At 54.7% G+C, this 22543-nt stretch overlaps 6 protein-coding genes across 6 annotated transcripts; 4 read left to right on the forward strand and 2 right to left on the reverse strand.

Annotated features, from left to right (window-relative positions):
• Nucleotides 1–141: 141 nt before the first annotated feature.
• PHYSODRAFT_330299 (hypothetical protein) lies at nt 142–4841 on the forward strand (the record flags this gene model as incomplete). The annotated part of the gene is made up of 10 exons (XM_009526948.1): nt 142–496; nt 530–768; nt 846–1298; nt 1366–1657; nt 1788–1852; nt 1925–2729; nt 2771–2847; nt 2888–3788; nt 3829–4352; nt 4425–4841. The coding sequence occupies 10 exons, from the start codon at nt 142–144 to the stop codon at nt 4839–4841; spliced, it is 4128 nt and encodes a 1375-aa protein (XP_009525243.1).
• Nucleotides 4842–5964: 1123 nt separating this feature from the next.
• On the forward strand, nt 5965–6814 carry PHYSODRAFT_489272 (hypothetical protein; the record flags this gene model as incomplete). The annotated part of the gene is made up of 3 exons (XM_009526949.1): nt 5965–6107; nt 6570–6666; nt 6698–6814. The coding sequence occupies 3 exons, from the start codon at nt 5965–5967 to the stop codon at nt 6812–6814; spliced, it is 357 nt and encodes a 118-aa protein (XP_009525244.1).
• A 1053-nt stretch (nt 6815–7867) lies between these two features.
• PHYSODRAFT_495537 (hypothetical protein) lies at nt 7868–8176 on the reverse strand (the record flags this gene model as incomplete). The annotated part of the gene is made up of 1 exon (XM_009526950.1): nt 7868–8176. One exon carries the CDS (start codon nt 8174–8176, stop codon nt 7868–7870), a length of 309 nt encoding a protein of 102 aa, XP_009525245.1.
• Nucleotides 8177–8914: 738 nt separating this feature from the next.
• Nucleotides 8915–11761, reverse strand: PHYSODRAFT_330301 (hypothetical protein; the record flags this gene model as incomplete). The annotated part of the gene is made up of 9 exons (XM_009526951.1): nt 8915–9255; nt 9331–9344; nt 9395–9637; nt 9718–9815; nt 9888–9965; nt 10307–10826; nt 10926–11140; nt 11220–11567; nt 11645–11761. The coding sequence occupies 9 exons, from the start codon at nt 11759–11761 to the stop codon at nt 8915–8917; spliced, it is 1974 nt and encodes a 657-aa protein (XP_009525246.1).
• A 3108-nt stretch (nt 11762–14869) lies between these two features.
• Nucleotides 14870–15259, forward strand: PHYSODRAFT_488407 (hypothetical protein; the record flags this gene model as incomplete). The annotated part of the gene is made up of 1 exon (XM_009526952.1): nt 14870–15259. One exon carries the CDS (start codon nt 14870–14872, stop codon nt 15257–15259), a length of 390 nt encoding a protein of 129 aa, XP_009525247.1.
• A 2840-nt stretch (nt 15260–18099) lies between these two features.
• On the forward strand, nt 18100–18742 carry PHYSODRAFT_451182 (hypothetical protein; the record flags this gene model as incomplete). Its single annotated transcript, XM_009526953.1, has 2 exons — nt 18100–18252; nt 18332–18742. Coding segments are annotated over 2 exons (564 nt in total), but the record flags the coding sequence as incomplete, so codon positions are not given.
• Nucleotides 18743–22543: the final 3801 nt, after the last annotated feature.

The raw sequence follows: 22543 nt of genomic DNA on the forward strand, positions 1-22543 counted from the left end.
TTCACCCGCCTCGCCTCAGCTGGTGCGCGTGCCCGGATTCGAACCAGGGATTTCACCGGAGTTGTTTATATTTTGTAAGTTTATAAATGTGAGGTGTGCTAACTTTCCTAACTAGCGTCTATGACAGCTAAGCAAGGCGACATGCGCGAAGGAGGGCGCGGAGGACGAGGACGCGGAGAGGCGTCGCGTCAATCGCGTCGTGCGGCGGGGCTGCCGCCCGAGGAGCAACCGATCCTGGAAGAGGTTCAACGCAATGCTCAGAGGGTTAACGCTGAAAAGCGGAAGGCGGCCCTGGCCGGAGATGGGTTTTCGAACCAAGTCCAGCCGGCACCCGAGCCGGCCGTCCCAGATGACGCGCATCAAGTATCGAAGGACGGCGAACCCGAACGTGCTGACGCGGGCGATGAGCCGAAGACCGCTGAGGGGGATCCCGGTCAGGGTGAACCCAACCAGGCGTCTGAGGGAGGCGCCGACGTGGATGAGCCCCAGGCGGAGGGTTGATTTTCGGACTCCTCTCTGCCTGGCCAAGATGTGCAGCCGAACGCGCAAGTGTCCGCTGAACCCAAGCCGACGCTGTCTGCCGAGGAGGAGAAGCCGGCCGCCGTTCCTGCGAAGGCGGTGACCCAACTCTCGGTGAAGGCCAGCCGGGGTAACCCGCCGGTGGAGTTGCCGGCCGAGCACTCAAGTGTCCAAGCGGCAAAGACGTACGCGGCGTTGCAGACGTCTCGGTGGGAGAGAGCCCGGCCTGGGTTCACACTTCCGCCGAATGTGGAGTACGCCTGGCCGGAGTCCCGTCCGGACGGGACTCCGTGCGGTGGTTGACCGCGACACTTGCGACGCCCAAGTACCTGGCGTCCAAGGTGGCCTCGCAGGACCCGGTCAAAGTTTGGTTGGCCGACCTGGCACCCAGCCGGCGAGACTTGTCGACTGCCCAGGACCTGGCCGGGGTCCAGATCCCAACCGGGTTGCTGGACTCGCGGGAGTGCGTTGCGGTCCTGCAGACGCTCCTGTTCGAGGACGGGTTCCAGTTCGTCAACGTGGTACCGGCCTGGGTGGAGATGCGAGTGTCCAAGTTGGCGCCGATGTCCATCCGGACCCTGGTCGGAGATGTCCAGCGACTGCTTGCGGTCGAGCTCATCGAGTGGCGCGAGCTGGTCGTCGGAGCGACGTTCAAGGTCCTGCCAGCGTTAGAGGGCCAAGCGAAGACAGAGAAGCCGCCGATCATGGATTGCCACGCGAAAGACGCGGATGGAGATCTATTGATAAACGACTACGAAATCTTACTGGGCCGGACATATGTCCTACGCCTACGCTTGACTGGTTTTCATCCCATCCGGAGTCCGAGCGGGTCGTCCAGCTCCCAAGCGTCCGCAGCATGCGCCACCGAGGGCCGAGAGCTCTCTTGCATCTCCGCCGTCCCAGTTCGAGTCGCTGCCGTCCGAGTTTCCGTCGGTTGAGGGGTCCGCCCGGGATGCCCCGGCCAGAGGTGCAACTTCGGACCCTGTCCCGAGCATAGTTGGCACCTCCGACCGGGCTTCCTACGGCGCGACGTCCGAGCCGTACGTGTCCAGGAACTCCACCTCGGACTCGTCGATCTCGACGCTCGGGTACAGCGCTGCGTCGCACATGCCGATGCCCCAGTTGGGATCTTGGCGATGTCCGCCCGGGGTCTGATAGGTGTGTCGGTTGGCGCAGGAGACGTGGGGTTCTACGTGACGCGTGAAGTAGTCCCCAAACGAGAGCCGACCCTCGATCAGGCTGATGCCAACTTGGCACGCTTGGGCGAGGTGGCCAGCCGGGCGACATCCCGAACGCGCACGTCAACGAGGTCCCAGACGTATCGACGCTCAAGGTATGACTCGCTGTCGAGTGGCTCGGACTCGGATGGAGATGCTCGGCGTCGCGGCCGACGTTCAACCCGGAGGTCATCACGAGACCGATCCCCATCCAGGTGCTCGAGTCGATCCAGGCGCTCGTACCGGTCCACCCGGTCCGGACGGACAAGCCTGTCGGCCCAATCGGGGATGGCGGAGATGGCGGTGTCGACCTTCCACCAGGTCCAGCAGCTTGGTGCCGAGCTGTCGAAGCTGTGTCGACCGGGAAGGACCCCGGTCGGGATGCCGAAGCCGGGCTTGCTCTGGCCAAAGCCCAACGGGAGGCACGCGAAGCCGAGCGACGGGCCCAGGAGCTTGAGCGACACCTGCATGAGGTCTACGCCCAGGCGTCCCAGGCCGCCTCGCAGTCCCTGACGGCCGAGACCAACGTCGAAGCCGCTCGTCTTGAAGCTGCGCGGACCGAGAATGAGCGTGTGGAGGCAGCCGCCGCGGAGTACATCCGCCGACAGCTAGCTGAAGCCGACGCGAAGCACGCCGCCGAGATGGCCGCCCGGGTCGGGCAGGCCCAGCAGGACCTGGCCGCGTTGGCAGCCAGGCTACAGGCTTCGGAAGTCGTGCGTGCGCAGGAACGTGAGTCTGCTCAGAATATCCAGCGTTTCCATGTGGGACAGATACGTGACCTTCAAGCAACATCTGCCCAAGCCCAACCTGAACGGGGAACATCCGACCCTAATCGGGCAACTCCCATACAAATGGGAAGTGACAACCCTGAACGGGCAACGGGCGTAATCACGGGAAACGCAACGGTCGCAGGTGCACAGCCGGGACAGAAGAACACGACCGAAGCCGGTTGGGAACAGCTACTGGCGACACTGCCGGAAGCCGACGTCGCGCGTCTAGCAAGGACTCTTAGGTCGACCGTGGTCCGGCCACAGTTAATGCGGCGCACCGATCTACTACGGCGACGCAGGTTGCCCCGACGGGGACCTCCCGTCCGGGGACCAAGACGGCGGTGAGGAAGAACGGAGCTAAAGAAGGACCCGCCCAGGAAGGACGATCGCAAGAAGGCACCGCACAAGGAACGCCGCCGGGATCGCGACTCGTCCCCGGATTCAGGCTCCAGTTCCTCGAGCTCGGATGATGACAGCTCCAGCTCGGACGATAGCCTGGACGATGAGGACACTACACCGACCGTGGAGTCAACTACGATTGGGGATGGCAAGACCTCCTGGACGTTCCGCCGGTATGTCAACTCCAGCATGCTGGGTCAGTTCGATGAGAAGGCCCCGTTGGGAGATCGACGTACCTGGTGGGAGAAGTTCACCAACATTTCCGTCCAGGGTGGTTGGTCCGACCAGACCAAGGTTCGAGCGCTCAAGATGAAGTTGTCGCCTGTCGTCCGGAATTGGCGCGGCCAGCTGGAGAAGCACGTCCAGAGCAATTGGAAACGCTTCGTCCAGGAGTTCCGTCGCAAGTACTTGAAGCTTCGGACATCGGAGTCTGAACGGTACTATACCATGCGGCAGAAGACGTCTGAGACCCCGATGGAGTTCTTCTACAGGCTGAACGAGGCTGCAGTCAAGGCGGGGATCAAGTACCGGAAGTCCAAGAAGGAACGCAAGCAACACGTCAAGCGTTTCCTGAAGAACCTCAGGGACTCCCAGCTGAAGGCCATCCTGGCTAACCAGAAGATCCACAGCCTAGACGACCTCGAAGACATCCTGGAGCAGCAGGAGGACCTGAACGTGGATGGGGGTATGATACGCCACCGCCCAGGCGGGACTTCCGAGCGGGCAACATCCAGGATTCCCGTTTCAAGCCGAGGCACCGTGCGTTTGTTGCAACTTCGGACGGGGAGGGAGTCCGGCTACGAATCTGAAGGTCGGGTGTGTTTCGAGGATGAAGTTGAAGAAGCCAAGCCGTCCCAAGCGGAGTCGAAGGAGTCCAGCCGGAGTACCCTGGCTGAGGAGAAACCCGGATGGCGATGACCAAGTCGAAGTCATCCTACAGTCCGGACAGAGATACGGATGGTGGGAGGATCACGAGCCTGAAGAGAATCATGAAGTGACGATAGTGCATGGGGCGGTGAACGATCTCCGAACGAGGATACGCTTGGACACTGGTGCATCTGGAAGCATGATTAGCTTGGACCTTGCGCGTAGGCTCAAGCTGAAATTCCGGATGTTGCCGGAGCCGATCAGGGTGTCCGGATTAGGAGGTGCTCCCACGAACATTACGTCGTACGCCCGGGTGAAGATCACTCTGGGATTCCGCGTGGTGTATGTGATGAGTGTCTGGCTAGCGAATATCGGCGAAGGATTGGAAGTACTTCTGGGGATGAACTTCATCTATGCGGCTGGAGTGCGGTTGAGCGTGCGAGAAGGACTAGTGCAGCTCCCGGACGAAGAAACTGTTGTGATGTGTGACGGTCCGCGCCGCGACAGAGTGGGCTTGGATCTCCCGGTAACCCCAGATGAGGGGATTTATCTCCGTCCGGGGGAACATGCGATCGTGAAGGTCAGGTACGGCCAGAGCAACCCCCAACTGAATGTTGTGTGGGCCGGCCCGGGTGATCGTTGAGTCACCAAGATCGTGTATGCTACCAAGTCGTTGGCGTCTTCGGTGAAAGTGGTGAACATCTCCAAGCAGAGAGTGTGGATCGACAACCGGACTCCTGTGACCCGGATCGTCGAGTTCGGACATTTTCCCCGGTTTGGGAGATTTGTCCGGCCGGGAAGCAAGCGGTATCAGGAGTGGCAACAGCTGATCTACGAGAACACAGTGTCTCCGGAAGCAGAGGCGCGTGAGCAAGAGCACATCGAGCTCGAGTGGAGTCGGCAGCCCCCAACCGTAGAAATACCGCAGCGGGAATGGCCGACCAGGATTCCCCTATGGCCTGAGTCGGGGTCCCAGACGGACCGTCTGGTGATGCCCCAGCAGGGTAACACTGAGCCCCGGGCGGGATCCGTCGAGGGAGTCTCGGATGGAGATGATAACGAAGCCTAATCCGGTCGACGTCCGACTGTCGAGGACGCTCACAGCGATGTCGGGGCCGCAGCTGAGTCTGATCCGAGTTCTGATGAGTTGAACCTGAACATCTGATTTGGCCGAGTCCGACCTGGATGGTGACCGCTCGGAAGACATTCCGACCGGGAAGAGCCTGGCATATCCACTGCGCCGATGCCCAGTACCCCGCTGCGGAAGCTGGAGGAAGAGTACAATCGATGCATGCGAATCAATCAGGAGGAGCTCGACCTGGAAGCGGGAGTGTATCTGCACGAGGGGGGCAAGTTGTTGTCCCAGTTGCGTGACGAATTGGCCTTGCTTCCTGAGCTGAAGGACCTGGTCCTAAATGTGATATCGACAAGGCGGATGTTGGAGGGCCCGGACGGACTACCCCGGATGCGGAACAAAAGTTGCGCTCTATACTCAAGTATCACCGCAAGATCTTCCTTGGGGATGGCAATGCTGCGCCGGCCCCGGCTAGGGGCGTGGTGTGTGACCTGGATGTGGGTGACGCAAAACCGGTTGCTCAACGGCCAAGGTCCATTGCCCCCCCCCCCCCCACTTGATGATGAAGGTGTACGAGCTTCTGAAGAAGCTGCTGGAAACGGGCCTGATCGAGATGTCGCTGTCGCCGTGGGCCTCCCCAATTGTGATCGTTCTCAAGAAGAATGGTGTGGACATCCGAATGTGCTTCGACTACTGGGTGGTTAATGGGTTCATCCGGATTTCTAGCTACCCGTTGCCCGTGATCGATGATCTCCTGATTGGATTCGAAGCCGCTATGTGGTTCATGAGTCTGGACATGGCGAGCGGATTCTGGGCGGTCCGGATGACGGAACGTGCAAAGTTAATCTCCGCGTTCATCTGTCCATTGGGACACTTCCAGTGGGTACGCATGCCATTTGGACACAAGAACGCCCCACTCGTATATCAGGCGGTGATCAACAACTGCCTTTGGGGTTTCGTGCGTCTCCCCCGGGAAGAAGAGGAGCAGGTGGACCCGGATGTGCTTGCGTTCCTCGGTTTGGACTCGTCCGTCCGGGATGAGCTCGAACGGGAGAAGGCCGGAGCTAGCGTTCCCATCCTGGTGGAGCAGATGACTGTGTTCCAACGCAACATCCCGATGCCGTCCCAGCTGGGACCTGTCCTCGGACGGAGTTCCTACATCGATGACATTGCGCATGGGGCACCCACCTGGGATCAGTTGTGTGAGGACCTGAATGCGCTGGTATTCCGGTTCCGCTATTGGAACATCCCTGTAACAAGGTTACACGCACAAGTGGCTACAGTCACTTGTAACTCTAACAGACACGACGTCTGTTAGAGGTTCGAAAGACTTTCTCGACTTTGGTGTAGACACACCAAAGGCTGCATACATTTACGATCACCACGACGGGTGGTTCATAGAGACTTAGGATTCCTATTGGCTGAAAGCAGCATCTTTTAGCCAATGAGCGACATGCATAGCGTAGGAATGCTGCCAACCAGTCGTTGGCAGATTCGCAACTTAGAATATTACATTTAGAGGAAGTCAGAAACATAAAACAAAAATAGCAGTTCTCATTTTAACCCAAAACATTATTTGGATCGTTTATTTAGATTAATCTATACTCGGAGGCACGAGTATAATTAACTCTAATTTAAACTAAGCTACGCTTCCTCACATACACGCGCACACGTGTAAGCTAAAGTAGTGGGCCAAAGTAGGCCCATTACAATCTCTGTCAGCCTGCCCAAGAGTGAGTTCGGGAAGCTGAGTATCCCGTATCTCTCCCACGAGACCAGTGCCGAAGGACTGCGCGCGACTCCGAAGATCGCGAAGGGCGTTCAGGATCTACCGTTCCAATCCAGTTCAGTCGTTCCTCGGGAGCCTCAACTACTATCACAAGTTCATTGAGGATTTCCCGGTTGTGGCTGTAGTCCTGTACGAGCTTACGGATGAACAAGTGAAGTCTTGCGCTAAGTTCGACTGAGGCGGAGTACATGGCGCTCAGCGAATGTTTGAAGGAGGTGGTGTAGATGCGACGACTACTCAAGGATTTGGGTGCGGAGCAGGATGGACCTACGGTGATCTACGAGGACAACCAAGGTACCATGGCGTTGGCGAAGAATGTCTGCTACCAGGCTTGCACCAAGCACATCGACATCCGGTACCACTTCATCCGCGAGAAGACGGCGAATTGAGTAGGGGTGCTGCGATTGGACACTTCGCGGTCTAGTTCGGTGTAATGAGCCTTCTTTGGCTCACTACTCGAGCTTACACGTATGTGCACGTGTATGAGGAAGCGTAGGTTTCTTTTACTTGAGTTAAGTATACTCGAGGTCCACGAGTATACTTTAAACAAGATGAAGACTCCAAGTAGCGGGTTTCGGTAAAAGATGAGAACTGCTATTTTTGTTTTATGTGTCTGACTTCCTCTAAATGTAATATTGTAAACTAGGAATCTACCAACGGCTGGTTGGCAGGATTCGGCTAACATGCAAGTCACTCATTGGCTAAAAGATGCTGCTTTCAGCCAATAGGACTCCTAAATGTGTATGGACCACCCGTCGTGGTGGTCGTAAATATATGTAGCCATTGGTGTACCTTACACCAAGGTCGAGGAAGTGTTCAAACCTCTAACAGACATCGCATCTGTTAGAGTAATAAGTGACTGTAGCCACTTGTGCGTGTGACCCCGTTACAAGTTGTGTGACTCCGCATCGAGGCACGTGTAGCTGTGGAGTTGTTGGCAAGGGTGTACAATTGCAACGGAGTGCTGCAATGTGATTGGCCGGTTTACCGGATTTGGTGATTCTGATAGGCCGAGAGGAGGTCAAGTTGAAGTTGCCGTTTTCATGGGATTTGCAACAATCGGCATTCTCCCTGTGCAGCCCTGAATGCGCATGGTAGAGTTATAAGCTAATACTTCGTGTAATCGTTGGTAAGACATGATAGAACAGATAGTTTTGCTAAACTCAATCTAATTCACTTTCGGGTTTCCTTCCTAACCAACACTCGACTGCCAAGCCTCTCCCGCATAATCTCAATTTGTACCGTTTGTGCGCACCGCTACAACGTTGGGGGGGGGGGGTCCACTGAATAGCGGCGCCATTTTGGCCTGTGGTCCTGCATCGTTTCGCAACAGCACCTTGTCTCCGGGTGCGTAGGTCCAGTTGCGTCGCTTGTCATTTTCGCGCTTGTTGTTCTTGGTCACTTGCTCTACTTTGCGCTGGTATTGTTCCTCCCAGTCCGTTGCGTGAGCTGTCGAAGAGCATGTCACGACCAAAGGTGGCTTGGGCTGGCGAGGCACCCAGCATGCCGTGGTGAGTAGTTCGCAACGCAAAGGTGGCATCATGAAGGAATGCAGACCAATCATCCTTCGTGTTGATCGTCTGCGTGCGCATCTCCTCACCAATCACTCTATGAAAGCGCTCGATGATCCCGTTTGCCTAGAGGTTGCGAGTTGTAGTCGGTATGGCATCGATGCCAAAGCTTTCGACCAGCTCGAAGAACTCTTTATTGAACTCGGTCCCCTGGGCGTAAATGACACGCACAGGGCGTGGCAGAGCCAGAAGCGATCAAACACAAATGCAGCATCGTCACTAGATGCATCGTCGACTGGCTGAATCTCCGATAGTCGAGTGCTTGTGTTGATTATCGTTAATGCACGGAATTTATTCTTTCAATACGGCCCGATCGAGGCAATGGCCACCTCAAACCATGGCCGCACCACGACTGTCTTGGCGGGCAACGTGCCGTACTTGACCGTCGGGGTTTGCACTTCGTGCACGCAAGACAGTTGCGCACGTATTGCACAAAGTGGCTTCCATGCCCTTCCACCAGAGCGAAGTCTTCATAGTCTGGTACATGGCAGTGCCTCCTGGATGCATGCGCCACTCATGATAGGCTCTCATTACGGACTCCTGCAGGTGGGCTGGCACTACGATACAGCCGCTCTTCGATTCCCCTCGCAACGTTACTCCATTGATCTCCTTCGGCTCCCCACCGAGGCCTACCACACTCCCTTGGGCTTTGGCGAGCTGGTGGAGACTCAAAGAAAATAGCACCGCATTGTCCACCGTAGCTGCCCTCACTTGGGCAGCCGCTTCACCCTACCCCAGGTCGGGTCCCGCTTTGCCAGGCAACCGCGCCAACGCGTCCGCGACGACGTTGTTTTGATGTAGTGACGGCGGGGGCCGAACGCCTTAACTTCGAGGCGCCAGCGCGTCATCTGAATGTTGTTGAACGTTCCGTAGGTCAGGTTCAAGTGGTCCGTGTAGATATGGAGCTCTTGAACCAAAAACATCGCCCGATATTCACGTAGCAGCAGCAGGATACAGAGCAGCTCGAGGAGATTGGCAGGGTATTTGCGTTGAGACTCATTGCACTTCTTGCCCCAGAACGCTAGAGGGCGGATGTGCTGAGTAATGACTGCGCCGAGCAGATACCCGAGGCATCAGTGTAGATGTGAAACGGATCGCCGTAGGTAGGTAACGCGATCTCCACCGTATGCGCCATCACTGCTTTCATCTGGTCGAAGGCTTTAAACTGCGAGTCCGTCCACTGCTACTTGTCCTGCGGGGACATCAGAGCCGTCAGCGGCGCGAGAATGTGTGCTCTGCGAGGCCCCATGTCGCGGTAATAGTTCGCCATGCCGATAAAGCGACGGAGTTGACGTCGCGTGCGCGGTACAGCGATAGACTGGATGGCGGCCACGTTGTCCTGGAGTGGCTGAATACCGCTCGGTCCCCCAGGTAGGACACGCTGTCCGTGCACGGTTTCGACTTGCGCGGATGAATCGTTCACGAAGCCGCTCAAAGACCACACGTAGGTGCCGGAGGTGCTCCTCAAAAGAAGGCCGGCATCGCATTGAAATCATCCAGGTAGACCCACACAAACTCCAAGTCGCCCAAAGTATCATTCATCACCGCTTGAAATTCGTCCGTAGTTGTGGAAACCCCCATCGGCAGTCGGTTGAAGACAAACTTGCCCTAGGGAAACACAATCGTTGTTGCCGCACGACTTCACTTCACCAGGACACGCGTGTAGAAACCCATTGGTACGTCGAAGACAGAGATAAACTTGCAGCGCTGGAACTTACGAAGCATCTCTGGGATGACAGGCATCGGGAAGAATCTGCGCTGCAGCAGTGCGTTTCCGCATCCACTCTCAACACTTGTGCGTGGGGCCAGGCAATGCGTTCATCATGAGAGAAGCCAGCCTCAGCTCGGGGCTCGCAGAGAGCTGACCTAAGGCAGGCCAGGGTGAGGTGTGGTGGGTTTGCGAGCGCGCAGTGGCAGCAAATCATGCTGGGCCGCGCTCGGTGTTGGTCTTGGGCGCTGCTTGTCCGAGGCGAGGGAAGACCACAAATGAGCGGATTGCCTAATCTAATTCTACTTAGCGCTGAGAAAACCCGCCCAGCCGGACACTGCATTCTGCAGGGCCGTATCTAAGCGGGAAACCAGGGCACCTACACACCCACATACACTTGATTGGCCCAATGAGCGGCGAGGATGAGACCGATCTTGCCACGCGGCAACGAGGCGCGTCGTATCGTCGAGGCTTGGTCATGACGCACGAAGGCTTGGCCGTTCAGCGAAAAAAACACTTTTTCCCTACTTGAAAAGGTACGATTTCGACGTCTGAAGTCACGCAGCAGTCGAATTGATCCATCTTTCTTCAGTATAGTGAAAGCAGGAGACGCCCAAGGCGACGAGTTGTCCGGCGACATCACTCCAAGCTTCACGAGCTTCTGAATCTCCTGCTTGGCAAGGTGGATATGCGGGACAGGAAACGCCCGACAAGCGAATGGCTTCGCTTCGTGGGGCAGCGGTAACTCATACGGCTCGCCTTTGATCTCGCCGAGCCTGCCAGATGCAACATCGTGAAACTCTTTCACGAATGCTAGCAGCAGAAGCACATCGTCGTGCGTCGGGTTGCGCGCGTCAATCATGTTGTCGTAGTCCACGGGACCGCAATCCTCCGCCACAGATATCTCCACTCTGCACGAGGTGTCCTCTTGGTAGGGCTTGAGGCCCGGCTTCAATCCACGCACTCGTGGTTTTGGCATCGGCACACGCACACCGTCCCACTCGATCTACTTGCTCGAGAACAAGAGGTCGATTCCTTGCTCCGAGAAGAGGTCCTTCCCCAACATCACAGGGTACACTAACTGCGGAGGCACACGGAACTCGTGCGTGCACACACGCGTAGTCGAGAAGACAAGTAAGTTGAGAGGGGTCGTCGCCACGTGCGTAGTCTTGCCTGTCGACTCGTCTGTTTGCTTGAATGTTGCTTCTTCCTTCCTCAGCACTAACTGGCCAGGTACTTGGTCCGCCAGTGTCAATCAGAGCGGGGAAGGTTTTGTTGCCAATGCGTACTTCAGTGACCATTACTGGCTCATCACTCGCTGGATTGGCTGCAGTTCGGGTTTTGGTGGGCAGTGTATCTACCTCGTCGCAGGTGGCGCTCGTAGTGCTGCCGAATCTCTCATTGCGGTAGCCACTCTTGACGCAGTCGACACGCTGTCGGCAGCAGGGCTGGTCATCGCAGATAGCGCTCTGACCGCGGTTAATGTTCTCCGGAAATGTCATTGCATTCAACTCGTCCGCTTGATAGAACCGGAGGGCGTTCAGCTCGTCCTCGTGCCCCTTCTGCATTGTCTCCATCATTACTGACATTTGGTTGATTTTCTCTTGAATTGCAGCAAACCGGTCACGACTCTGCCGTCCTTGATGTTGCTGCTGCCCATTCCGCCGGCAATACGCTGGTGAGGACGGGTAGCGAAAGCACTGCTCCTTCGAGTGGTTGTTCCTCTTACAATAGGCGCAGTACCTCCCCTGGTTTTGTTGCTGCTGACGGTGTTGATCACGCTTCTGCCCTCGTCCAGGGCGCGCGGTGCCTTCGTGTTGCTATTGTTGCTGGTGTCCACCACCATTCTCACGAGACCGAGATGCGTTGCTGTTCTTGTTATCGCATGCAGGTCGGCGTCTATTGCGGAGGGCTTCATCTTCTTGTTCTACTCGCTCGATGAGTTCAAACTGCCGCTCAAATCCAGCGAGATCCCAGGAGCGCGATAGTCGCGACACCTCAATCTGCCACTCGATTGGCATTCCGCTTTTGTATTGAAATGAAATTAGCGGTTATGTCGGCTGGAGCCGCGCACGGCAGCAGCTCCGGATACGGGGATCTCCCGCGGTGGCAGCTCATGGAGCCAAAAGGCCCCCAAAAAAGGGAAAACAATATGCAAACTAGGATCCGCAGAAGCGTCCACATCCTAGCACCTCCTCCACCTCATCTCAGCGTTTTCTTCGCCACTGTTCTAGTCGTTCTTATCGCCAGCCTTCTCGTCGTTCCCTGCGTCAATCCCCTGCCCCTTTGCTTGGTCCGTCAGACGCAACCAGTCCTCGGCAGTCCTCGCCGTTACAGAGCCATTCATGCGCTCGCTGGAAGTCTTGGTGCGGTGGTATTTCGCCCGGCCGAAGGCCCAGCCACAGTGGCAACCCATCAGACGCGGCCGCCCGCTGCCTGAACAAGCATTCCGCTTTTGTACATGCGGACGCAGCCGGTCTCAGGGATGGGTTCACTCTCGTCGATGAGGTAATGTACCAGTTCTCTGGATTTTATTCAGAGTCCATGGGCGAAGGCCACTGAGGTGCCATTATTCTCACATCACATACCTGCTAAATATGGTTTTGAGCGCTCCAGATGTTGATAGCTAAAATACCTGTTATACTGGATATCCTGTGATCTAATCAAATTATGCTGCTATGTTGACCCATCCGGTTGAGATTAAGTCAAATTACCTATTATTTTGCATACCCTTTAATCATATATATATACCTGTGATAGATAGTTTATCTGTCACTCAAGCGACATCCATCGGATTTTTTTCGCTCCAACAACATGCCGACGGGATCCTGCCTTGAAGTGTTCAGTGGTGATGATTGATGCCTCGCACCACAACTTATTAGTTAGGCATTACGCCGCAATCACCAGCCACTGGCAGCTACATGATTAGCTATGGCCTGTGGCAAGAAGTATTATGTCCGGCATCATTAGTGAGCGGTGCACTATTTCCGGGCAGATGCGGCGGCTGCGAAGGAGGCGCAGGAGATGGACTTGGGTCGTACGGGTCGCACTACCGAAGTATTACCAAATGCTTTTTTGTACCTTCCTATTCAGTATCAAACGGTCTTAATTCGTGCACTTGATCAGTCGGCTGGAAGTACAGATTCCATCTTACTTCTCTGGTCCACGATATTATGCGCGTAAGGTTTTATGTATTGAACACAACATATTTTAATTGGCTTAAAATATGAATTTCCGTCACCATCGAAAATGGCCAAATCCTTCCGTGACACTGCTTATTTCCAGCCAACAATTCCCGAACAATGCGCCAGGACGTGCCCGCGAGCGTTCGCGTAAGTGTCGCTTTGTTCATCGCGACCAAATTAAGAAAGGGGAGGGCACACAGGGGGGAGGCATTTAAGATGCGGCGAAGGTCTCTGAGATCTGGAGCCAGCGCACCGACCCCGCCGCGCTAGTGACTGCGCGCAAGCCGCGAGCCCCTATGACGAACAGCATACACTGTGTTGCCTAGCAGCCGCTACGGGTATACCCCGCGCATCACTGATGCGCCACCTGGAAGCCGGCGTGTTTCGCTGTGTTACGAGTTGCGTAAAGCCTACCTACGCGAACACAACTTGTGTTCGCATAGAAAAAAATACACAAGAAGATTTTGTATCTAATTTGTATTGTAGGAGGGTGAGACTTCAGAATGATTTACATGTATTATAGATAACTCTCTGCATACTTACGTCACTTTTTCTTAAAACGCCATCTTAAACGTAGCATAAATATGAGCTGTGACCTGATTGGGCAAAAATAAATCGCTGAATGCGAATCTCAACCGTGCAAGCAGGAAAAACCTCGTTTTTATTCGAGGCTCTAGCTCTCGCAAATCAACGCTTTTGCCTCTAAATCAGAGCTCATCAGAAAGCTTGTATCAAGCACAATCAGTTGATTGAATTCGTGTTGAGCAGGTTGTGTTTTATTATGGACGCTGATATGGTGGACAAGAGAATCAGTAAGCGTTGGTTTGCGTAATGCTTTAGTGCTTTTTCGGCTACTGTTTGGTAGTTAAATAAGCTATGTAATAATACATAGCATACATAGTATGTATGTGCCCTGGCTGTTTGAAAAAACAAAATACTGCCATTTTACCTAGCCTAGCCTACGTGAAGCCCTAGTACCGCAGCAGTACGTCCGGTAATCAACACCTCTAGCTCTGTGAATACTTGCTCGTTTCGCTTGTGGCTAAAGGAAGAGACTATGTTGTTCCTTCCTCCTATTATTCCAATTTGTACTTAAATAGTGTAAGAACTGGAGTACTTCAACAATGCACTACCGCCCCAAACCTCTAGTAAATTCAAGAACGGTATGAATCCGTTAAAACAACTAATAGAGGTTACCCTCAACCAATACCATATCTCTACTTCTTTCTGCCATTGGCAGTAGAAACAAAATACCGCGGTACCACAACTTATATGCCCAAGAGCGACGTAAAATCCAGAGCTGTTCCGGGCAGAGCACGGCCTTGTCTTAACAGCCACTCCAGCCAGTCAACAAGTACAACAATCACCACAGCAACTGGTGACATTTTGCTATAGCAAAACTACAGCCTTGTTTGCTACCGACAAGTTGACAGCGCCCCGCCCGTGAGCCACACCAAGATGGAGGAGACTATAATCTTCGAGAAGGTGAAGAGCATCGGAGCGATGATCAAGAAGCGCGTGCCAGTCTTCCGCGATGGTACCTGGAAGGGTGAAATTGGAACTGAGTGTATTAATGCAGTTTAAACAAGCTAGTAGCTGTCTCCTAGCATTGGTCCTAGTGTTTGTAACGTGACTGGTGCTCGTACGCTAGCTGATGCTAACCAGCCATGTCCTTCTTGTAGTCCAGATCGCTCTGCTGACAGGGTGGCTACGCCTCTCAAGTGGCCAAGTCCAAGGACGAGCTGGACAAAATGTCGTTCTGCTATCACATGACGCTCATCGATCGCGACTGGGAGGAGAAGATCCTGCCATCGATTCGAGTTTATCGCCAAGAGCCAGGAAACTGCATTATGCCGCAAGCATTCGTAGTACCTTCCTCTGCTCCATGGCCAGAGAAGGCGTGGGGAAAGCCGCTTGGAATAGTGGTCAGTGAAATGCGATTCCGTAAGGCGTACGCGGAGCAAGCGGCTCGAGACAAGGACGTGCTAGACGCTCTCGGATTCGCGTGGGATCGGAGTGACGCGGTGTGGAACGAGATCGTTATTCCCGCGCTCGAAGTGTACGTCGACACTTGCAGGAATGGCAAAGTTCCGTTCCAGTTTGTTGTTCCCTCGGAAGACCCGTGGCCTAGGGGAAGCGCCTGGGACGGCTACTCGTAGATTTGCGATCCAAGGGCACCTACTTTACGCAGTACGGGCGCGACATTGCGTTCGTTGAGGACCTGCAGGTTCTCCTCTTTGACGACGACCTCCTGCTGGTCAATGACGTGGTCGCCGAGGAGCAACTCGACCACGTCGATGTAGCCATCTACGCCTTGCAAAGACTGACGATGGTTCACTGTCTCGGGCAATGATCATCGACGAGCTGATGGACCTGCGGAAGACGCAATCAATGCCCGTTAATTAGTCGTGCCATGACTATGACACGAGGCGGTCCCCAGAAAATTGCCGACGATGTGCCGTCACCTCTGTGACTTGGAGTTTGTATCGGATGCTGATTGGTGGATGACCTGGATACGGCGCGGCTGTACCCGTGTGACATGAATGGTGACTGTGGGAGAGAAGTGATTTCTCGGGATGAATCCGGCACCTGACCGCAGATGGGCCCAACTGGCTGGAAGTGTGAATCCTGGGAGTGCACGCCCAGGATTTCAGAGAACACTCAGTCCAGTCGCGGGCTTTCCCTTACGATGAGTGGCGGAAAGTGTCTCTGGCGAATGTATCCCAGAGTACACCTCATCTTGCTGTGGCTCAGAGTGCCCCAGAGGATCAAATTACCCTGAGAATCAACCCACTACCACTATGATCATGCGCAGGAGGCCGCTAAACCCGCTAAAAGTGTGGCTTTGTGGAGATACACCCGAGCCTGCAATGCAGCAGACTTGTTACCCAGAGTGCCGTACGGAAACCCAGAGTGCCGAACGATGACCCAGAGATCACCTCCCTGAGTGCAGGTGGCCCAGAGTTCCAAAGATGATTCTCTGGGTTTGGATCAATGAATCCAGACTCTCCATACTTAAATTAAGTGTTTCCCAAGCCAACATCCAAGAATCCCCACAGTTCCCCAAGATTCCTCAGAATTCCCAAGATTTCAGAAGATGACCCTGAGTGTCACCTAATTTTCAGGGATTCGAGTCAGCTCGAAGTCAGTCTGCAATCAAAGTGATGCGTGACCTTGGATAACCGCTATGGATGCGCAGACTGGATACTTTCGAAGAGTCGAGAGGGAGACCTACACCATACTAAACCAAGTCCAAGGACCCACAATTGGCACTTTCGACGCCGTGCGACCATGGAGTCGCAAGCCGATCGCAAGATTGGACCGCTGAACCCAAGGTATACTCAAGACAAGACATTTGACCCCAAGCATAGTGAACAGAAGATATTTGCCCGAAGAAGAGAGAGAGAGAGAGAGAGAGAGAGAGAGAGAGAGAGAGAGAGAGAGATAGAGAGAGAGAGAGAGAGAGAGAGAGAGAGAGGAGAAGAAGTAGCTGATAAAAACCAAACAGAGTTCAATTTTCCCTGTACTGCGCAAGTGACTTCGGCCAAGCCTGCCGACGAGATCCGGAGGACCCGAGACTACGACCGCGGGACGCTAAGGGCACATCAACGGCGAAGGACAGCCGTCTGTGTAGACTCCATCAACTCAAGTCCAGTTAGGTGGGGACCAGCGACGGCCTTGAGCTTCCTGGAGTGATCCATCTATTCCATATCCTAGTTGGGTCACTTGCGGTGCTCGTGGTAGCCCATTTCATATTATTCCAGCGGGTATTCTGGGGTGCTAAGTAGTCGCCTCCAGGATTTTGTATTGACTGCTTGTGTAAAGGGAAGGTAACTGATAGTGATTGTATTTTCCTTTATTGGAGGTGGTGCGCGTTTGTGTGAGTCTCAGGGGAGCTAGGCCCCTGAATTTCAGACTCGAGTGAGCCTAGTGTGTGTGTGACCCACCGTCCAAGGGTCCAAAAGAATAAGTGACGGCTAGTTGTAGTGTTTGTATATTCTGTATTTGTTGGTTTTATCGAGCTAGGAGGGCATTTGGGTAAGGTGTCTTCTGAGTTCCACGTCCCAGAGTTGACTGAACTCCTGGACCCTGAATTCGTGATATTCGGGGTTTCGGGGGATCTGATTCTCTGGGTTTGCCTTTGCTGTGGAGGTGCGTTCTGAAGTAGACGTGCACTCCCGCACTTCTTCGAGGCTACATTTACAACCGGTGGAGTGCCGTTCCGTCGAAGACAAACGAGCCGACAGGGATTACACAAGGTACCCACGCCAACCAAGGAGTGTAATTCTCAGGGTTTAAAGCTTTGCGGCTGCGAATCTCTGGGTCTATCTTCTTGCTGTTGACTCTCAAGTCGATTATCTGGGTCTACCCCTGGGGAACAGTCTTGGGCTGCGCTATACGAACCCCCTGGGCGACAAAGGTTTCATCGGCCTCGCCTCAACTATTTACCATGTACGACCTGAAGAGTGGCTCACCCTGTTTTGAAATTTCGTTTTCGGGAAAACTATTTCTATCTAAGATAAACTAAATGCATCACGCCATTCATCTTGCCGATATCTACTCGAATCCGGTCTCTTTTCTCTATTTAAGGTGAAAACGAGAGCTATGCGTAGGCTGGGATAGCTAAAGAACTTTGTGTGAGATAAGTAAGGAATCTCTACCGCGGTCGCACTGCGTGTGGCCAGCTCTGGCCGGTCTCGTGTCTGCCGCAGTGCATGTTGTACGATCCGAAGCAAAGCTCGCTCTGGTGCTTAGAGTTCTAAAAACCGGATTCGAGAAGCTGTACGAATTCGTAGGCAAAAACCAGGAGCAGGAACAAGCACTAGTTTAGAGTTGGAGCTAACATCAGAATTCATTTTACTTTCCTTTGCATACTGGTGACCACAAAGTATACTTTCTGGACGAACCAGAAGCCGCGGCAAGAGGAAGAAGCGGGTCGATCGCTACAGCATCAAGTCGACCTGCACGGCGTGAAGCCTAGACAAGCAAGATGGCCACGGACGCGGACGGAGACGTTGAGACGACCGTGCCGCAGCCAGTGTTCGAGGTGGTTCAGCCTCCGAGCCTGAGTGCCTGGGACCAGGCGTCCCTAATCTCCTGGGTGCGGCAGCGCCGCCAGTACGAAGCCAAGATTCGCGGTTACTGGCGAGCAGTACGAGCATGTTGTCACCTCGATCCGCAACTCGATCGAGCCTCGCATCCTGGACCACCTGACTCGCTTCGTGCTGAAGAAGCGAGCGGCTGACGTGACGGATGAAGATCTCGGCCTGGAGATCACGCGGCGTTGCTCAGCGCTGCAAAACAGCCACATCCCGGACATGGACCAGCTTTTCAAGGACGAACTGAAGATGGACCTTAAGATTGAAGACACCGAAGCTCGTGTGGTGAATTACTTCGTGCTGTTTGACAAGATTGTGGAGGGCCATGGTTTGGGTGGAATCCTCGGTAGTGGACGCGAAAATGAACCGAATTACGACGAACGCATGAAGTTGCGTTGCAAGTACCTGCTAAAGAACATTGCGCCAGAGATGTTGAGGCTGGAGATGGAGCGCCTGGTCATAGCCAAGCCGGTGCTCAAGAAGGACGATATTGCGCTCTACGAGGCCTTATTGGAGCGCGCACGAGAGCAGCAGCACTACCACATGCTGGCCCAGGAGCTCAAGCAGGTGGATAAACCTCGTAGCAACCCCAAGACCAATCACTCCAACAAGAAGCCAGCACTTTCGTTGAAGCCTCGTGTTTCACAGCCCCAGCACTCGTCATCAAGCAAGCCCAAGCAGTCGAAGCAAGAAGCCGACAAGCCCCGCGCACCGCCGCGCGATGGCTGTCTTGTGTGCAATGGATGAAGGATTGCCCCACCGCTAGTGAGGCGGACAAAGAAGCAGCCCTAAAACGAATGAATGACATGAAGAACCAGCGTTTGCGTGCGAAGACTGTGCGATCAATTGGGCAGCCCGGCGAGCGTGCAGCCATCTTGAATGGCGTATTGGAGGTGCCTTTCCGAGCCGACACTGGCGCTGACTACGACGTGATTACCCGCCACATTGCGCATGAACTGAGGAAACTGGATGATGACCTCGTGGTGGAAGAGCTGAAAGTGCCGATGGAGGTTCGTGCCTTGCACCGAGATGTGTGAAGTTGACGTGCAGCTATTAACGGCTGCCGGTCCGGTCAATCTGCGCAGACTACAGTGTGTAGTGATCGATGGAGATGCGAATGAGTTCTTACTTGGTGATCGAGCTCTGAAGTCGCTTGGGATCAACGTGGATCACCTCCTGGTGCGCCTCGCAGCCAAAGGTGCCCCCGAGGAGGACGAGGATGGTATACCGGAGGATGACATCGTGGGCGCGACCAACCTGGATGAAATCATGGACCGACTCGACGTAATGTTGGACGACGCTGTCAAGGCCGGGTTTCCACACAAATTTAAGGATGTGCTGCGAGATGCCACCAAGGAAGAAGTTGATCTATGGCGGACGAAGCTAGGCGCGGACCCACCCGCCAAGCTCGAGCCACTGCGGGTCGTATTGGTCGACGGCTCCACACCGTATCGAACGAAGCCTCGCCAGTACTCTGCGCTGAAAACCAAGTTCCTTCGGGACTACGGCAGGCAGCTGGAAGAATTTGAGCTGGTTGTACGTAACAATCAGAGTAGGTGGGCTTGTGCGGCCATTCCCGTTCGCAAGAAGGGTCCCGTCGAAGACTTTCGGTGCGCCACCGACTACCGCCCGATCAACAAGCGCACCGTGCCTATCGCCGGTGCAATGCCAAACCTACTGGTGGTGATTACCAAGGTTAAGGGTGCATGTTTCTTCGCAACTTTCGATCTCTTCAAGGGGTTCTGGCAGCTTTTGCTGCACCCGGACTGCCGTGAATATTTCAGCTTCATCACGAATGACACCCACGCGGGTGCCACAAGGAGCAACCGACTCGCCGATCCATTTCCAAAACCAAATGCAGGAGGTGTCGCGATATGCTGTATGACAACGTGTTGATCTGGGTGGACGACATCGTCGTGTTCGCTAAGACTGCGGAGGAGTTCATCGCGGTGCTCAAGAAATTCTTCGCTCGCCTCCGCGAGTATGGTCTGAAGCTCAATGCCAACAAAAGCTGTCTCTTCGCGCGTGAGATCTCCTGGTGCGGACGCCTCATTGACAGTGAGGGCGTTCGCCACGACCCCGAACGAGTTGCAGCTCTGTGTTCACTGCCGCTTCCAGCCACAGCGGCAGATTTGCAGAAGCTGCTTTGCGCAGCTAATTGGTTGAGTGAATCTATCGTGAACTTTGCCCAGCATGCGGCCCCACTTCAAGCCAAACTGGAGAGTGCATTTGAAGGACACAGTCGGAAGCAGCGCTATGCTGAAGGACTTGCGCTCACGTGGACGGCTGGGGAGGAGCACCACTATCGTGAGTTCCTTGACTCTGTGGCTCGATCAACGAAGCTGGCGTTCCCTAGCGAGGCGGCTACTGTGTGCATGACTACGGATGCCTCGGACCGAGGATGGTCACTCATTGTCTCGCAAGTGGAGTGCTGGGATGACCATAAGAGCTTGACCGACCAGTCGCACGAGCTTTTAATCTGCAAGGGCGGTATGTTTAAGGGTGCTCAGCTACACTGGTCGATTGCAGAGAAGGAAGACTATCCCATTATCAAGGCTGCGAAGGACCTGGAGTATCTGCTGCACCGTGAAGCAGGGTTCAAATTATTTTGCGACCACGCGAATCTCATTCAGATCTTCTGCCCCCACACTGAGGTTCACAAGCATGTGCGCGGAAAGTTGCAGCGGTGGGCCCTGATGCTGTCGGACTACCGCTATGAAATCGATCATGTCAAGGGCTCTGACAACGTTTGGGCGGATTTAGTGTCGCGCTGGTTGGCTCCCGTCGACACCTCTCAAGTGTCTGTCAAGGCTGTGCGGACTCGGTCGTCCCGTGAGCTCTCGCGCCTTCGCCCGCTTAGTGACGAAGCTTTCGTGTGGCCTTCTGTTGATCAAGTCGTAGAGACGCAGCAACGCCACCGCCGCTCAGCGCCGTCGACGGCAACTGCGTCGGCCGCACCGGACTCTGAGCTCCTTCAGGTGGAGGGGAAGGTGTGGATCCCGGCGCTGGCCAAGGATCTGATCACGCGCATTCTCATCGTGGCTCACTGCGGTTTGAACGCTCACCGGGGAGCCGACGTCATGCTGCGCCAGATGCAGGCGCAGTACTGGATTAAGTCCATGGGAAAGTTGGTCAGGGAATTCGTCGCAGACTGCTTGCTCTGTAAGCACATCAAGGGCAGCCAGCTTATCCAGCGTCCATGGAGCGATCACCCCGAGCCTGAAGGACGCAACGAGGTACTGCACTTCGATTTTCTGTTTATGGGAGACTCGTACGGAAGCACGCGCTATTTGCTGGTACTGAAGGATGAACTGACGCACTACTGTGAGTTAGTGCCGAGTGATTCGCCTACAAGCACGGTGACTGTGGCGGCTATACTGGATTGGGCTAAACGATTCGGACTGCCGGCAATGTGGGTTTCGGACAATGGCACCCATTTCAAGAACGAGTTGATGGAGAATCTGCGGGAACGATTGAGGGCGTTGCACACATTCATGCCCGTCTACACTCCGTGGGTGAACGGCACTGTCGAGCGCCTCAACCGAGACGCGCTTCAGGTGGTGAGAGCGCTGCTGTTGGAATACCAGCTCGACACCAATGGCTGGGAGCATTTGGTGCCTCTCGTGCAGGCCAATCTGAACGAAACGCCCGTGAACTCGCTTGGTGGCAAGGCACCCCTAGAGCTCTTCACAGGCCTCCAAGTGCCGACGCAGCTGGACACGGTGCTGCTCCCCCGCACGTTGCAGACCAAGGACAAGTTGATGAAGATTAACATGGACACAGTGGAGGAGGAGTTAGAGGTGCTGCGTGAGAGCCTACACTCGATGCATCAAGAGGTTGTGGATCGAAAGGAGAAGACCCGTATGTATCAGAAAATGGCTAAGGAGGGGAAACTCGAGAACTTCAACGTTGGAGACTATGTACTTTAGTCTCGTATCGACGAGCGTCTACGCGGCAACAAATTGATGGTACGCTGGGTAGGCCCTTACCGCCTGACAGAAGCTCGAGAATACTCGTTCATGTTGGAGCATCTCCTTACTGGTGACACATTTGAGGTCCATGGTTCCAGGCTCAAGTACTACGACGACGCAAGCATGAACGCCGATGAAGAGATCCTCGAGCACGTTGCCAAGCAAGGCATCGTGCTAGGAGTGGAGTGTTTCCGCGACCACCGCTACAACTCGGCAACGCAACAATGGGAAGTACTAGTATCGTGGCGAGGCCTGCAAGACATCGAGGACTCCTGGGAGCCACTGCAGACCATGCTGCGCGACGTGCCAGTGCTGGTGGCCAACTACGCAGAACAGCAACAGGACGACGAGTTCAAGGCACAGCTGGATGAAG

Source organism: Phytophthora sojae, assembly GCF_000149755.1.
Source record: "Phytophthora sojae unplaced genomic scaffold PHYSOscaffold_3, whole genome shotgun sequence".
Classification (NCBI taxonomy): domain Eukaryota; phylum Oomycota; class Peronosporomycetes; order Peronosporales; family Peronosporaceae; genus Phytophthora; species Phytophthora sojae.